This window comes from Sus scrofa, chromosome 1 (genome assembly GCF_000003025.6).
Source record: "Sus scrofa isolate TJ Tabasco breed Duroc chromosome 1, Sscrofa11.1, whole genome shotgun sequence".
Lineage (NCBI taxonomy): Eukaryota > Metazoa > Chordata > Mammalia > Artiodactyla > Suidae > Sus > Sus scrofa.
The window spans coordinates 140,449,259-140,466,312 of NC_010443.5; the positions used below are offsets into that span (position 1 = coordinate 140,449,259).

The 17,054-nt window shown below is 42.1% G+C and overlaps 1 protein-coding gene across 1 annotated transcript in view; it reads right to left on the reverse strand.

The window, feature by feature from the left end:
* GABRG3 (gamma-aminobutyric acid type A receptor gamma3 subunit) overlaps positions 1–15,334 on the reverse strand; it is a 609,132-nt gene extending 593,798 nt beyond the window's left edge. Inside the window, exons 1-2 of the mRNA XM_021098602.1 lie at positions 15,070–15,334; positions 9,664–9,812 (exon numbers count right to left, since the gene is read on the reverse strand). Coding sequence (XP_020954261.1) covers positions 9,664–9,812; positions 15,070–15,122 — 202 coding nt within the window. The 5' untranslated portion in view covers positions 15,123–15,334. The remainder of the gene's footprint in view (positions 1–9,663; positions 9,813–15,069) is intronic.

Below are 17,054 nucleotides of genomic sequence, written 5' to 3' on the forward strand. Positions count from 1 at the left end.
AAACCCAAAGCAAACAGAAGAAAACACATAATAAAAATAAAAGGCAAAATGTAATAATATTGAAAATACAAAAACAATAGAGAGAAATAATGAAGCAAAAAGATTAGTTCTTAAAGTGGTGCTGAGAAAATTAGACAACTGTGTGCAAATCAATGAAGTTAGAACACACCTTCACATACAGGGCACAAAGAAACCTTTCCACAGAAAAGAAAATCATGGACTTGGAGAACAGACTTGTGGTCGCCAAGGGGGAAGCAGAGGGAGTGGGATGGACTAGGAAGTTGGGGTAAATAGAGCAGAATGTTGCCTTTGGGATGGATTAGCAACGGGATCCTGCTGTGGAGCACTGGGAACTCTGTCTAGTCACTTATGATGGAACACGTAATGTGAGAAAAATGAATGTATACATGTAAGTGTAACTGGGTTACCATGCTGTAGAGTAGGAAAAAATATAGAAAGAAAGAAAGAAAGAAAGAAAGAAAGAAAGAAAGAAAGAAAGAAAGAAAGCAAGCAAGCAAGCAAGCAAGCAAGCCATTCACAGCAACATGGATACAATGAGAGATCAGAATGCTAGATAAGTCAGAAAGAGAAAGACAAATACCGCATGATATCACTTATAAAGGGAATCTAATATATGGCACAAATGAACCTATCTACAAAAAAGAAACAGACTCACAGACATAGAGAACATATTTGTGGTTGCCAAAGGGGATGGGGAGAGAGTGGGATGGACTGGGAGTTTCAGGTTAGTAGATGCAAATTATTACATTTAGAATGGATAAACAAGGTCCTGCTTTATAGCACAGGACACTACAACCAATCTCCTGGAATAGATCATGATGGAAAAGAATATAAAAAAGAATGTATGTGTATATGTGCATGATTTTATATATTCCCATATATATATAATTGAGTAGCTTTGCTGTACAGCAAAAATTGGCACATCGTAAGTCAAGAATAATTTTAAAAAATTTTAATTAATTTTTAAAAAGAGTTGGTTCTTCGAAAAGGTCAGTGAGGAATTCCCTTCATAGCACAGTGGTTAACAAATCTGACAGAACCATGAGGTTGCAGGTTCTGATCCCTGGCCTTGCTCAGTGGGTGAAGGATCTGGCGTTGCCGTGGGCTGTGGTATAGGTCGCAGACGTGGCTCGGATCCCACGTTGCTATGGCTCTGGCGTAGGCTGGCAGCTACAGCTCTGATTAGACCCCTGGCCAGGGAACCTCCATAAACCATGGGAACGACCATAGAAAAAGGCAAAAAGACCAAAAAAAAAAAAAAAAAAAAAAAAAAAGAGTCAATGAAACCAACTTACAACAAGCTAACAAAGAAAAAGATGACACAAATTACTGTTATCAGAAATGAAATGGGGATGGGATTAAGATGGCAGAATAGAAGGACTGGAGCTCAACTTCTCTCCTAAAAACAGCAAAATATACAACTAAATGCTGGGCAAGCTTCAACCAAATGGACCAGAAACTTTCAAAAAGATATCCTACTCCAGAAGACAAAGAGGAGGCCACATCAAGAAGTAGAAAGGGTGATTAGAAGATATAAGCAACCCCATACCTCCCAGGTGAGAAGCCCCACAGACTGGAAACTAAATGGTTCACAGACACTCACCTACAGGAGTGAGAGTTCTGAGCCCCACATCAAATCCCCATGCTTGGGGATCTGGCACTGGGAGAAAGAGCCCCTGGAGCATCTGGCATTGAAGGCCAGTGGGGCTTGTGCACAGGAGCTCCACGGGACTGGGGGAAACAGAGACCCCATTCTGAAAAGGCATACACAGACTTTCATGTGCAATGGGTCCCAGGGCAAAGCAAAGTCTCCATAGGAATCTGGGTCAAACCTGACTGCAGTTCTTGGAGGACATCCTGGGATAACAGGGGTGAATGTGGCTTGTTGTGAGGGAGGGACACTGAAGGCAAAGCTCTCAGGAATATTCAGCAGAATGCCTTTCTCTGGAGGTGGCCATTTTGGGAAAATCTGGCCCAACCCCCATCAGCCAAATCCAGGAAGCACAACAAGTACCACATAAAATAAAACAAAGGAGGAATACCCCAAGACACATATTAATCAAACTGATCAAAATTAAAGACAAAGAGAAAATCTTGAAAGCAGCTAGGGAAACGAAACAAATAGCATACAAGGGAAGCCCAATAAGGTTACTGGCAGATTTTTCAGCAGAAACTCTGCAGGCCAGAAGGGAGTGGCATGATATACTTAACATGATGAAAGGTAAAAATCTCCAACTATGATTACTTTACCCAGAAAGGCTCTCATTCAGATTTGAAGGAGAAATCAAAACCTTCACAGATAAGCTAAAGCTAAGAAAATTCAGCAACACTCCACCAGCTTTACAACAAATACTAAAGGAACTTCTCTAGGCAGAAAAGAAAAGACTACAACCAGAAATAAATACACCACAAGTGACAAGACTCACCAGTAGGGGTATATATATAGTAAAGATAAGAAAACATCCACACACAATTATGCCACCAAAATCAGAAATCATGAGGAGGGTACAAAATCAGGACACTGGAGATGAACTTGCAATTAAGAGACCAACAACGTAAAACAATCTCATATATATATATATAGACTCATATGAAAACTTCAGAATAACTGCAAACCAAAAATCTACAATTGATACTCACACCAATAAGAAAAATCAACTCGAATACAACACAAAAGATAGTCATCAAACCACAAGAGGAGAGAATAAGAGAAGAAGGAGGAAAAAAGAACAACAAAAACAAATCTAAAGCAATTAATAAAATGGCAATAAGAACATACACATCAATGATTACCGTAAATGTTAATGGACTAAATGCCCCAACCAAAAGACAAAGACTGGCTGAATGAATACAAAAACAAGATCCATATATATGCTGTTCTCAAGAGACCCACCTCACTTCTAGGGACACATACAAATTGAAAGTGAGAGGATGGAAGAAAATAGTCCATGCAAATGGGAATCAAAAGAAAGCTGGAGGAGCAAAACTCATATCAGACAAAATAGACTTTAAAATGAAGAATATTTTAAGGGACAAAGAAGGACATCACATAATGATCAAAGGATCAACCCAAGAAGAAGATGTAACAATTTTAAATATCTACGTGCCCAACATAGGTTCACTACAACATATAAGGTAACTGCTAACAACCTGAAAAGGAGAATTCAACAATAACACAGTCATAGTGGGGGACTTTAATACCCCACTCAAAGCAATGGACAGATCATCCAGACAGAAATTCAGTAAGGAAACACAGGCCCTGAATGCTGCATTTGACCAGATGGACGTAACAGATATTTATAGGACATTCCATCCAAAAGCAACAGAATACACATTCTTCTCAAGTGCACATGGAACATTCTCTAAGATTGATCACATCCTGGGCTTCAAATCCAGCCTTGGTAATTTAAGAAAACTGAAATCATATCAAACATCTTTTCCAACCACAATGCTATATGATTAGAAATCAACAACAACAAGAACACTACAAAAAACACAAACACGTGGAGACTCGACAACATGATACTAAACAACCGATGCATCACTGAAGAAATCAAAGAGGAAATTAAAAAATACCTAGAAGGAAATGACAACAAAGATACGACACTCCAAACCCCATGGGATGCAGCAAAAGCCATTCTAAGAGGAAAGTTTATAGCAATACAACCCCACCTCAGGAAACAAGAAAAAGCTCAAATAAACAAGCTAACATTACATCCAAAGCAGCTCGAGAAAGAAGAACAGACAAGACCAAAAGGTAGCAGAAGGAAAGACATCATAAAGATCAGAGCAGAAACCAATGAACTAGAAACAAAGAAAACCATAGAAAAGATCAATGAAACAAAAAACTAGTTCTTTGAAAAGATCAACAAAATTGATAAACCCCTAGCCAGGCTTATCAAGCAAAAAAGAGAGAGGACTCAGATCAATAAAAATAGAAATGAAAAAGGAGAAGTAACAACGGACATCACAGAAATACAAAGGATCATAAGAGACTACTGCAAGCAACTATACACCAACAAAATGGAAAACCTAGAAGAAATGGACAAATTCCTAGAAAAGCACAATCTTCCAAGACTAAACCAAGATGAAATAGAAGAGATGATGGGACCACCCACAAGAACTGAAATTGAAACTGTGATTAAAAAACGCCCAACAAACAAAAGTCCAGGACCAGATGGCTAAACAGGCGAATTCTATCAAACCTTTAGAGAAGAGCTAACACCTCTCCTTCTGAAACTATTCCAAAAAATCACAGAGGAAGGGATACTCCCAAACTCATTCTATGAGGCCACCATCACCCGCATACCAAAACCAGACAAAGATACCACACACACACACACACAAAACTACAGCCCAATTTCACCGATGAACATCGATGCAAAAAATCCTCAAGAAAATACTAGCAAACCACTTCCAACAATACATTAAAAGGATTGTCCATCCTGATCAAGTGGGATTTACCCCAGGGATGCAAGGGTTCTTCAGTATCCACAAATAAGTCAGTGTGATACATCACATTAACAAACTGAAGCATAAAAACCACATGATCCTCTCAACAGATGCAGAAAAAAGCTTTGACAAAATCCAACACCCATTTCTGATAAAAACCCTTCGGAAAGTGGGCACAGAGGGAACCTACCTCAACATCATAAAGGCCACATATGACAAACCCACAGCAAACATCATTCTCAATGGTGAAAAGCTGGAAGATTTCCCACTGAGATCAGGAATAAGACAAGGATGTCTGCTCTTGCCACTACTCTTCAACATAGTTCTGGAAGTCCTAGCCACAGCAATCAGAGAAGCAAAAGAAATAAAACGAATCCAAATTGGAAAGGAAGAAGTAAAACTATCCCTATTTGCAGATGACATGATACTATACCTAGAGAATCCTAAAGACTCCACCAGAAAACTGTTAGAGCTCATCCACGAATTTGGAAAAGTCGCAGGATACAAAATCAACACACAGAAATCGATGGCATTTCTATACACTAACCATGAAAGAGCAGAAAAAGAAATTAGCAAAGCAATCCCTTTTACCATCGCATCCAAAAGAAGAAAATACCTAGGAGTAAACCTACCTAAAGAGACAAAAGACCTGAACTCTGAAAACTATAAGACACTGATGAAAGAAATCAAAGATGACACACATAGATGGAAGACATACCATGCTCGTGGACTGCAAGAGTTAACATTATCAAAATGACTATACTACCTAAGGCAATCTACAGATTCAATGCAATCCCATCAAATTACCAAGGACATTCTTCACAGAACTCAAACAAAAGAGTTTAAAGTTTGTTTGGGAGCACAAAAGACCCAGAATAGCCAAAGACATCCTGAAAAAGAAAAATGGAGCTGGAGGAATCAGGCTCCCGGACTTCAGGCTATACTACAAAGCAACAATCATCAAAACCGCATGGTACTGGCACAAAGACACAAATATACATCCCTGGAACAGGACAGAAAGCCCAGGATTCAACCCAAGCACCTACAGCCCACTCATCTATGACAAAGGAGGCAAGACTACACAATGCAGAAAGGACAGCTTGTTCAATAAGTGGTGCGGGGAAAACTGGACAGCCGCATGGAAAAGAATGAAATGAGAACACTCCCTAACACCAGACACAAAAATAAACTCCAGATGGATTCAAGACCTACATAGAAGACCAGACACTATCAAAACTCTTAGAGGAAAACCTAGGCCAAACGCTCTCTGACATAAACGACAGCAACATCTTCTCTGATCCACCTCTTAAGAGTAATGACAATAAAAACAAAAATAAACAAATGGGACCAAATCAAACTGAAACGTTTCTGCACAGCAAAGGAAACCCTAAACAACACGAAAAGACAACCCACAGAATGGGAGAAAATCTTTGCAGGTGAACCCACTGACAAGAGATTCATCGCCAAAATTTATAAACACCTTCTGCAGCTCCATCCCAAAAAAACCAACAACCCCATCGAAAAATGGGCAGAAGATCTAAACAGACAGTTCTCCAAAGAAGACATACAGATGGCCAAGAAACACATGAAAAGATGTTCAACATCACTCATTATTAGACAAATGCAAATCAAAACCACTATGAGGCACCACCTTACACCAGTAGAATGGACATTATCAAAATGTCTACAGACAGAAGTGCTGGAGAGGGTATGGAGGAAAAGGAACCCTAGTACACTGTTGGTGGGATTGTAAATTGGTGCAACCACTGTGGAAAGCAGTATGGAGATGCCTCAGAAAACTAACCATAGAATTACCATTTGATCCAGCAACCCCACTCCTCAGCATCTATCCAGAGAAAACCACAACTTCCAAAGACACATGTACTCCGATGTTCACTGAGGCACTCTGCAATAGCCAAGACATGGAAACAACCTAAATGTCCATTGACAGAGGCGTGGGTCAAGAAGATGTACATATACACAATGGAATATTACTCAGCCATTAAAAAGAATGAAATACCTGCATTCCTAGCAACATGGATGGACCTAGAAATTATCACGCTAAGTGAAGTCAGCCATACAATGAGACACCAACATCAAATGCTTTCACTGACATGTGGAATCTGAAAAAAAGGACACAATGAACGTCTTTGCAGAACAGATGCTGACTCACAGACTTTGAAAAACTTACGGTTTCCAAAGGAGACAGTTTGGCAGGTGGGGGGGATGCACTGGGGTTATGAGATGCAAATCCTTTAAAATTGGATTGTGATGATCATTGTACAACTATGAATGTAATAAATTGAGTAATAAAAAAAAGAAATTAAGCAATGAATACTATTATAGGTACAACCAGTAGTAAAATGATTATAAAGAATTAGAAAATAGAATTTAGCAATATATAAAAAGTTTTTCTTTAAAAAAGTAATTTTAAATATGATAACTAGATGGTGTTTATCCTAGGGATGCAAGGCTGGTTCAATATCTGAAGATTAACCAATGTAATCCACCATATTAACTGATTAAAAAAAAAAATCACATGCTCAAAATCAACTGATGCAGAAAATGTATTTGGCAAGGTTCAACATCCATTCATGATAAAAAAAAAATTATCTCAGAAAACTAGGAATAGAAGAATCTTTCTTAACTTGGTAAAGAATATATATAAAATATCTCTAGCTAATGGTGAAAAATGAACACTTTTCTTCTAAGATCTGGAACAAAACAAGATGTCCACTCACACTACTGTTATTCACGAACACTGGAAGTTCTAGCCAGGGCAATAAGGCAAGAAAAAAATAAATAAATATAAGGCATACACATTGGAAAGCAAGAAATAAATGTCTCATTTGCAGATGACATGATGATATACATAGAAAGTCCCAAGGAACCTATGAAAAAACAAACAATACTTCCTAAAACTAGTGAGCTCATCAAGTCAGAGAACACAACATTAACTTATAAAAATTAACCTTACTTCTGTATACTAGAAATGAACACAGAGGAAAAGAAATTTTAAAACACAGTACCACTTACAAGCACTCCAAAACCATGAAATACTTAGATGCAAATCCAACAAAATATATTCAGAATTTGTATTCTAAAAACTGTAAAACACTGAAGGCAAAATATTAATGAAGATCTAAATAAATAGAGACCTGTCATGTTTATAGATTAAAATACCCAACATAGGAGTTCTCACTGTGGCTCAGAGGAAACAAATCTGATTAGCATCCATGAGGATGCAGGTTCAATCCCTGACCTCACTCAGTGCATTAAGGATCCAGCGTTGCCGTGCGTTGTGGTGTAGTCACAGATACGGCTCGGATCTGGCGTTGCTATAGGTGTGGCATAGGCTGGCAGCTACAGCTCCCATTTTACCCCTAGCCTGAGAACCTCCATATGCCACACGTGTAGCCCTAAAAAGACAAAATAAATAAATAATAAAATACCCAACACAGTAAAAACATCAATTTTTCCCAAAATTGATATAAAGATTTAATACAAGATTTTTTGTAGATTATAAACAATTCTAAAATTCACATGAAAACGCATGTTATAAGAGCTAAAATAACTTTGAAAAATAAAAATAGACTGAATCATCCTAACCCAATTCCAAGATTTATTACATAGCTATAATAAGCAAGACTGCAGGTCCTGACACAGTGATAGACACAGAAACAAATGGAAGAAAACAGAGAACCCAGAAACAGCCCACAGAAATTGACTTCTGACAAACGTGTGAACATAATTCAAAAAGGAAAGATAGCTTTTTCAACAAATGGTAATAATATAACTGGATATCCATAAGCAAAGGAAAAAAAAAACTTTACATTTAACTCATTATCAGTTTTGAGTTGATTTTTATATAAAATGATTTTATATGAAATGATATCAACTTGATTTCATTTAAAAATCAACTCAAAACTGATAATGAATTAAATGTAAAACATAAAATTATAAAACTTTTAGAAGAAAACAAAGGAGAAAATCTCCAGGAACTAGGGCTTCATGAAGAGTTCTTAAATATTACTTCAGAAGTATGTTTCATCAAACTGTAAAAATCAATAAATTGGACTTCATCAATATTAAAAAACTTTTCCTCTACGAAAGATCTTGATAAAAGGATGAAAAGACAAGCCACATGGTGAGGGGAAAAAATATGCAAACTACATCTGGCAAAGGAATCATATCTACATTATAGGAAGAACTCTTAACAAAGCAGGAGAAACAAAACAAAATATCCAATTTTTAAAGGGGCAACTAATAGGAGGAGACATTTGGAGGAAGAAGCTAAATTATTGGAAAATAAACACAAAAAAGAATTCAATGCCACTAACAATTAGGAAAATGTAAATTAAGATCACGATGACATATCAACCCATTAGACACATACCTATTAGGGCAGCCAAAACAAAAAATAGTGACAATACCAATTGCTGGTGAAGATACAGAAAAACTGAATCTCTTATACATTGCTGATAGAAACAGAAAATGGTACAGAAACTTTAGAAAAGAGTTTGACAGTCTTTAAAAAAAATAAACATTTATCACAGGACCCAGCAATCCTATATCCACACAAATACCTGCATACATATACACACGGTAATTTTATTTGTAATAGACAAACACTGGAAACAACCAAAATGTTCCTCAATATACATTACACTAACTAGGGGCCATCCATACGAGGGAAAATTACTTAGCAATAAGAAAGCACAAACTACTGATAACACACAACAACTTAAATGGATCCCTGAGTCATTCCGCTGAGGGAAGAAAAGTCAATCTCAAAAGGTCACATACTGAATGACTGCAGGTATGCAACATTTTCAAAATGACAAAAATACAGAGAGGGAGACCAAGTGAGTGGCTGACAGATTAGAAATTCTGGAGGAGGGAAATGGGTCTGACTCTTTAAAGAGGTAGCAGGAGAAGAATCTTCCTGGTGATGAAACAGTTCTACATCTCAACTGCAGTGGTCATAACGCCGTTCTGCACGTGACAAGATGGCATGGAGCCTCAGCCACACATGATACCAATGTCAACTCCTGGTTTGACAACCATGAATTGTGTGATTCTGCACTATCTTTCCAACTTTCTCTGGATTTACCACTATTTAAAATAAAAACCTTAAAAACATATCATCACAGTATGTTTTCTACTGGAATAACAAACATCGATACTCACTTCCAATATCCGGCCTCAGCTTTTTATCATATTCTCTTAGCAACTTGTTGAGAATAAGAGTCACGTCTGTGTCTTGGGACTTGGGAGCCAAGACCCACTTTTGATTTGACGACGAATCTTCATATTCATCCTCTTCCACTTTTCTGGACCTGTAATAACGGTACAAAGTGTGACATACAAGTTGTAGCAATGGCTCCAGGAAGTGTCTTTTTTGGATGCCCCATAGCATATGGAGTTCTCAGGCCAGGGATCAGATCCAAGCCAAAGCTGCGACCTAAAGGGCAGTTGCAGCAATGCTGGATCTTTAACCCACTGCACTGAGCCAGAGATTGCACCTAAGTCCCAGCACTGCAGGGACACCACCGATCCCACTGCGCCACAGTGGGAACTCCAGGAAGTATCTTAAGCGAGGCCCACCCAACCACTACTGAAAGAAGTAGAAAATCCCCAGGACCCTCAGCCCAACCAACAGATTACCTCTATCTAAAATTAAACAAATGAAACAAAACACAAATTAGAAAAAATCCAGTAAGAAGAATGCCACTGCTATCAATATACCATGATGTTTTCATTAAATGTGACAAAAAATGAATCTATGTCCATGTTAAACCATAGACATTGCAATAAGTCATCCAATGCAAGAAGTCCAACTAGCAATCAATCAGCATAGGCTGCAGCTGCAGCTCCAATTCAACCTGTGCCCCATGAACTTCCATATGCTACAGGTGAAGCCATAAAAAGAAAAAAAAATTAAAATCTTTCTAATATGTCTTAATCATTGGCCCCTTGATAAAGGGGTTCAAATAAATGATGAGCATCTCTGAGTCTGTCCTGAGCAAGGCTGAGCCTGACAGCCACCTCCTGGGTGATCCAGGCTCACAGAAGTACTTGAATGGAGAGGCCTCAAAAAGACAAGCTAGTTTTCTCAGTGAGTGAGGCCATCTTAGCAGTACAGCCAGCAGGGCATGAAAAGAGCAGTCTCTTCTTTAAAGTAGTACTTCCAGGGGGCCTGCCACTTACTAGGGCAGAAAAACTTGTCACACAAACAAGCACGCAATCTTCTTCCTTTATGGCTTGTCAGTGTGTGTGGCTTTTTTTCTTCACCAAAGAGAACAAAATACAGGATAGAAAAAACTGCACTGAGGTTGATTCGTCCTGACTATGTATGAGCTCATTTCTGTGTAGCTTCCCAGACAGAGTCAAAATGGCAACAACATCTCAGGGCAGTTGTGCTCTGGGACATGTTTCTTTAATTTTTGGAATCATCTAAACGATCTATGATGACCATGAAATACATGAAAAAAGATAAACTTTTTAAAGTTCATTATTGCTACCTTGTTTAAAACTTCAGAATCATATATATTTATATACAATAATAATATAATGATAACACACATATAATCATATGTGTATGCCATATACTGTGTACATGAGTCTTTTTTATCAGTGTTAACTGGCCTTAACATAGACCAGAGCAGTGTCAGATTGTCTGGTCCTATATGAATATATATGAGATTTTGATAATGAGTATATGACATTCATCTCGAAGATTGACTCCATTTAAGTTTTCCCTAGGCCTATACTAAACTGTAATTCTATTTCTTGACTAGAAGGGTAAAATACATCATCCATTGGAACTATAAATTGCTGTGGATTTTTATTCGCACTGAATACTCACCCACCATCAACAGGAACTTGTAAAATTTGAGACACATCTTAAAGAAGTGATATACTTCATTTCATTATTTGTAAGCCAGAACTTTGACAAATTAGACTACAGAATATAAAATGCCACTACAAGAGTTCCTGCTGTGGTGCAGTGGGTTAAGAATCTCGGGTTGTCTCTGCAGTGGCTCGGGGCTACTAATGAGGCGGGGATTCAATCCCCAGTCCAACACAGTGGGTTAAGGATCCAGCATTGCCACAGCTGTAGTGTAGGTCTCAGCTGTGGCTTGGATTCAGTCCCTGGCCCCGGACTTCCATATGCCACAACTGTAGCCTATATAAATAAATAAAGTTTAAAAACAAAATGTCACTGCAGAATATTTTGTTTTATCAGGAATATTGTCAGGAGTATTAATTTTATCAACTTGAAAAAAAAAGTGGGTTGACACAGGTTCTGCAGGACATGGATTACTAGGAACCAACCACTGCCCCTCAGGACCTGGCAGTTTGGTCCAGAGTAAAGGCACTTAGGAAGCTATGAACAAAGGGAGAGACTGCCTCAGCAAAATCACATACAACATTCTCAGGACTCCTTCCAACTCGTTCACAGCTTTCCTCTCTCCCTCTTCTGTCTGTCACTTCCTCTCCCCTCCTCTCTTCCCCTTTGCCTTCCTTCCCAGAACAGCTCACCAGCACAGACTAGCTTAGCCCATGCTCTCCATGCTCTGTATCTTCTAATGCCCCCGAACTCAGATATACCCAGAAGGAGCACATCATCCCTCCATCAGTTCTCTGTATACACAGCCTTAGTTTCTGAAAAATACTTTGAGCCGCTTCAATAACAGGTATTATAACGAGACTAATTCTCCCTCTAGCGGTGAAGTGGGGACGAGAGGGTTTTCCTGAAATTGCATAAGCGTTTTCCTCAGAGGCCAGGGCAGGTGAGGGGAGACAAAGCAAGAAACAGCAGCTACATCCTCTCCGGCCCCTTCCCCTTCAAAAGAGAAAGTGATACCAGCCGCTCTGTGATCAAGCTGTGGGGAGACAGTAGGCAGGGCAAAGGCAGAGATGATCTGGGCCCCTCAGTGGCTGACACTGGGTGCCTCCCTATCCTGATGTCACGTCAGTTTGCTGCAGGACTTCAGAGAATGAAATCCAAGCTTCCCAGTGCTGGTGCCAGACTACCAGCCCTATAGAAAAGACTCCCCTTGACGAAAACCAAATCTCATCTCAGGACTCACTGGAATGTGAATAAAACAAAAAGCCCCTTTTTTCTAAACTGTTATATCTAATCTTCATGAGGGTTCTCTTATCAGGATTGTTGGATCCTAAACACCATCACTGCAATTCGTCTTTTCTTAAAAAAACAGACTGGCCACATATTGTCACTGGGAAGCAACAGCTCAGCCCTCAGATGGTATTTTCATGTCTTACACCTTCTCTTCAACCACAAGGACAGAGACAAAGTTGGAACTATCTTATGAACATAAAAAGCAGCTCCTACACCTCAGAAAGCAGGTAGTCAGCCACTTAAGGTGTCATCAAGGTCCAGGTGTGACTTAGTGTGTTTTAATGTAGAAGCAGCTCGTCCATGGGTGTCAGAATGGGGTGCTTTTCTCTCCACAGAGCTGCCAAGACATCACATGGGGCGCAACTGTCAGCACCTTCTCCAGGGCTCTTCCACACCAGGAAGGCATTCCAGAGTGCAAATGAGCACCCTCTCAGAATTAATAACAGTTTTGAAAGAGGATGCCTGACATTGGATTGCTTTACGTGTCTATAAAACCTATTCAGAGACATGAGAGCAAAGATGCTTTCAAAGGAGAGGCATACAGCAATAAAATTAGTTTAAAATTGGGTTGTTTGTTTTTTTTCAATTGGTATGTCAAGGCCATGGAACCAACCCTGACATAGAATATATTAAATTTGTTACATCTGCCTTGTTGAGATGGAAGGATGAGGAATCCCCAGAGACTGTATGGGTATTTGGGAACCCTTAGACACCTGAGCGTTTCAAGTTAGACACCCAAACATCTTCCTACTAAGCACATAAAGTAATAAGGACCATGAGCAGTTTTCCTTCTCCCATGTTAGGTATCTAGAGATCTACACAGCCGACTGTCCAACTCTGAACTGCAGGTCATTTCATCCAGTCGCAGTGGGAAAGCCAATGAGACGTAATCTCAGATCTGGATATGACCTGGGACCTCTGTGTTGTGCCTGGTGTTGTCTGCTTCTAAACAGATATTCAACCAGGCAGGAGCAACCTCAGAGAGCACAATTCCATTTCCCTTCTCAGCTGGCTCCTTAGGAAGATCCAAAGAGCGTGCTACCTGGTTGGGGTTGCTGCCATGAGTCTCTGGTGAGTCTGCTGTCCCCCACCTCACCCCCGACATAAAACCTGCCTTTCTCACTCTCAGCAATTAGGAAAGACTCAGCAGTGTGTGGTGGGGAGGGCCAGGACTTCCTTCCTCAGGGCTTCTCAAAGGTAGAGAGTGAGAAGCCATTTACATTCATGTCTTGTAGGACTTGTTAATGCACCTTCCTAGTTCCTGGGTACTTCACAAATATGAATGACCTCCTGGTACTGCCTGCTGATACCTGCAGGGTTTATGGCACACAGGAAGGCTTGCCAGCTCTCTAGCTCCCAGATCTAAGAAATGAAGACCTGTCAAAAGAGAAGTGTTCTGGGGGTAGGAGTACCCTGAGATTCTTGGGGTGGTGAGGCTAGGCAGGAAGAAGAGAGCTGCTCTTATTTTCAAACTACAGGACAGTCTGCAGGTTCTGGGCCAGAGATCTAGCCCCAGACAGAATTAAAGGGATCAAACCCAGACGTTCCAGTTATGTGACAGCAACAGGATTTAACCCTTCTGGTCCCACTATCCTTCCCTCTTCATGAGCCATTTTCATCTCTTCCTGGAGCATTTCTGAGCTCCCATTAGCTGGCTGATGTCCCAGGAAGAAGGTTAAGGGTATTCACGGTGAGGTAATTTCTTACAGTTACTACCAAGAAATCTTATTACCAGTGTCAACATGCTCCTTCTACAGGGGTAGGTTTGTGCATGCTCCTGTGTGTGAACGGGGTGCACATGTGTACTGTGCGTGTGTTTCCAGGACCTGGAGAGGGAAATCCTCTCTGAAAAGCAGGGCACTCAGCTGCCCACCTGGTCCCAGTCCTCCTCTACTGCCTCCAGCCCAGCGACTCCTCACCAGACCGGTTTAAACTGGGCAGCTAGGAAATCATGACTCCTGGGTCCTGGGAAATTTCAGTGATGGAAATGATACAGAATGTCGCTCAATGTGTGAGTGTGTGTGTGTGTGTGTGTGTGTGCACGCGCGCACGCGCCTGCCCCTGGAACACTTGGGGGAGGGGTAGAGGTAGATAAGGAGGTAGACACCGGCTTTCCCCTATACTACTGGTTTTCAAAATCCCTTAAAACCACCAGATCCTAAAAGCTTCAGGGGAAGAGCCCATTAATCTGAGTCCCCATATTTCAGGCTGCAGAGAAGGCTGCAGCCGCCCAGCCAGGAGAGGCAGATGGCCTTGTCCCGGGGAGATGGGACAGGTAAGGTGCCAGCCGACTTCCCCTCTTCTCCTTGCCTGGCCGCCGGCGGGCTGTGCCACAAACCGGCCGACGGACAGAGGGGCGCTCCGGGGACCCGGGCCGGCCGACAGCGCCCCCCGCCGCCCTACCTCCAGGCTTGGAGCCTCCGGGGATGCGGAGCCCCGGCGCCACTTACCGCGCGTGCAAGCCCGAGAACAGGCAGAGGAGCAGCAGCAGCTTCGGGGCCATGGTGCCGCGGAGCGTGGGGCGCTGGGTCCGAGGCCTGGGGCCGGGCGGCGCTTCCTCCGGAGCGCGGGCCTCGCCTCCGCCGGCTCTCCCCGCCCTCGCTGCCTCTGGTGTCGCCGCCTGCGGCGGGACAGGTGTGGGCTCGGGCGGCCAGCCGCGCCTCCGACGGCCGCCGGGTCTGCGCGCGGCTCCGCGGGGCTCACGCGGGATGCCCGGGCCCCCTCGGCGCGCCGCCCCCGCCGGCGCACTGGCGCCGGGTCCTCGCAACTGGGTGGCGGGAGCTGGTGGGCGCTGGCGGTCCCTGGCCCGGAAGCCCCGCGGCAGCCCACCCGCCGCGCGCCGGTGCGGGGCGGTGGGCTCTGCGCGCGCTGTGCGGTAGCCGCGCGCTCCAAGGTGGGGGCAGGGAGGCGGCCGCTCCTCGGGCAGCGCCTCCGTGGCGGCCCCGGCGGGGAGGAGTTTCCCCAATTACACGCTTGACAATGCGCGAGGCGAGGAAAGCGAGGTCTGAATGGACTCGGAGTTTGAGGCTGGGAAAGGGGCGGGGCTCGGCGGGGGCGGAGAAGCTCCGGGATCCCGCCGGGAACCTGCAGAAGGGTCCCAGGATTGGCACCCCGCGGTCCAGAGAGAGCTCCCGAGCCAGACGGAATGCGTTCCTTCCCGCTTTTCAGCAAGACGTCGCGGTTCTCCGCGCTCCCTGTCCTCCTAGAGCGTCCCCACCTAGGCGCCCTGGCGAAGGAGCTAAACAGCCTGCAGCCCTCCCATCGCGCACGTCGCACTCAGTGAACCCCTTCCGTACACTGCTGAGATTCAGCGTGGAAAAGTGGCGAGCCTGGGAGTATTTGGGGAAAAGCTCCCCCGATGTGTACCTTTCACACGCAAATAAAGACTATTCCATAGCAATAAACAGCAGTGGTGAAAAAGAATGTTGAATGTAGGAGACAATGACCCTAAGTAAAAGAGCAAAAGATGTTCTGTTTGAACTATGAAGGGCTCTTCAACATATTTTCAAAGACTCAAAGGCTGTGAAAATTGCATTTATATTTTCATTCGTAATAATCAGAGTGTTAGTTTTTTACCAGGTAGATATTACAACATCAGCATACCTTAGAATACATCCACTAAGAAGCTGGCTTTTATATTGGGGGAAAAATGGTTCTTAGGAAGTAGTTTTTTCTTTAAACTACTGTTCATAGAATTATAAAATGATGTGATGTTTCTTGAATATTGTCAAGCCGCATTGTTCATAGAATATCTTCAAGGGTCAGTTGAAAATTGCCTGCTGTTCTTTCCTTATTTGTGGCTTCACCAGCATGAACATGGTCACGAAGTAGAGTGAAGTTGTTGGTGATGGAGATATATATACACACACACACACATATATTTTAAGCAGTGGAGCTGTGGCTTCCTTTGCATTGCCATCTTCCTGCCTCTCTCTTCCGCTAAATGGCCTTGAACTTACTCCAGCTAACCTCTTCCCAGCTCCTTCTGGCATCCTCTGCCTTCCACATCTCTTACTCAAATCCTGACACTAGGAAGCCTCCCAACATCATTGCTTTGCCACTTCCAGAACATGTAACACTTCTTCCAGCTTCAGGGGGATATAAGCCTTTATAATACTCTAATCTTTTATTTACTCTATCCTACAATGCAATTAAGCACTTTAAAAATTAGATGATGACTTATCATTTGTTAATTGCTTATAGAAATATGTCAAGTCCATAGAGAATAGACTTGTGGTTGCCAAGGGGAATGGGGAGGGAGTGGGATGGGCTGAGAGATTGGGGTTAGTGGATGCAAACTATTACATTTAGAATAGATAAACAATGAGTTCCTGCTGTATAGTGCAAGAAAGTATATCCAGTCTCTTGGGATAGACCATGATGTAAGATAATATAAGAGAATGTATATATATGTATGACTGGTCACTTTGCTGTA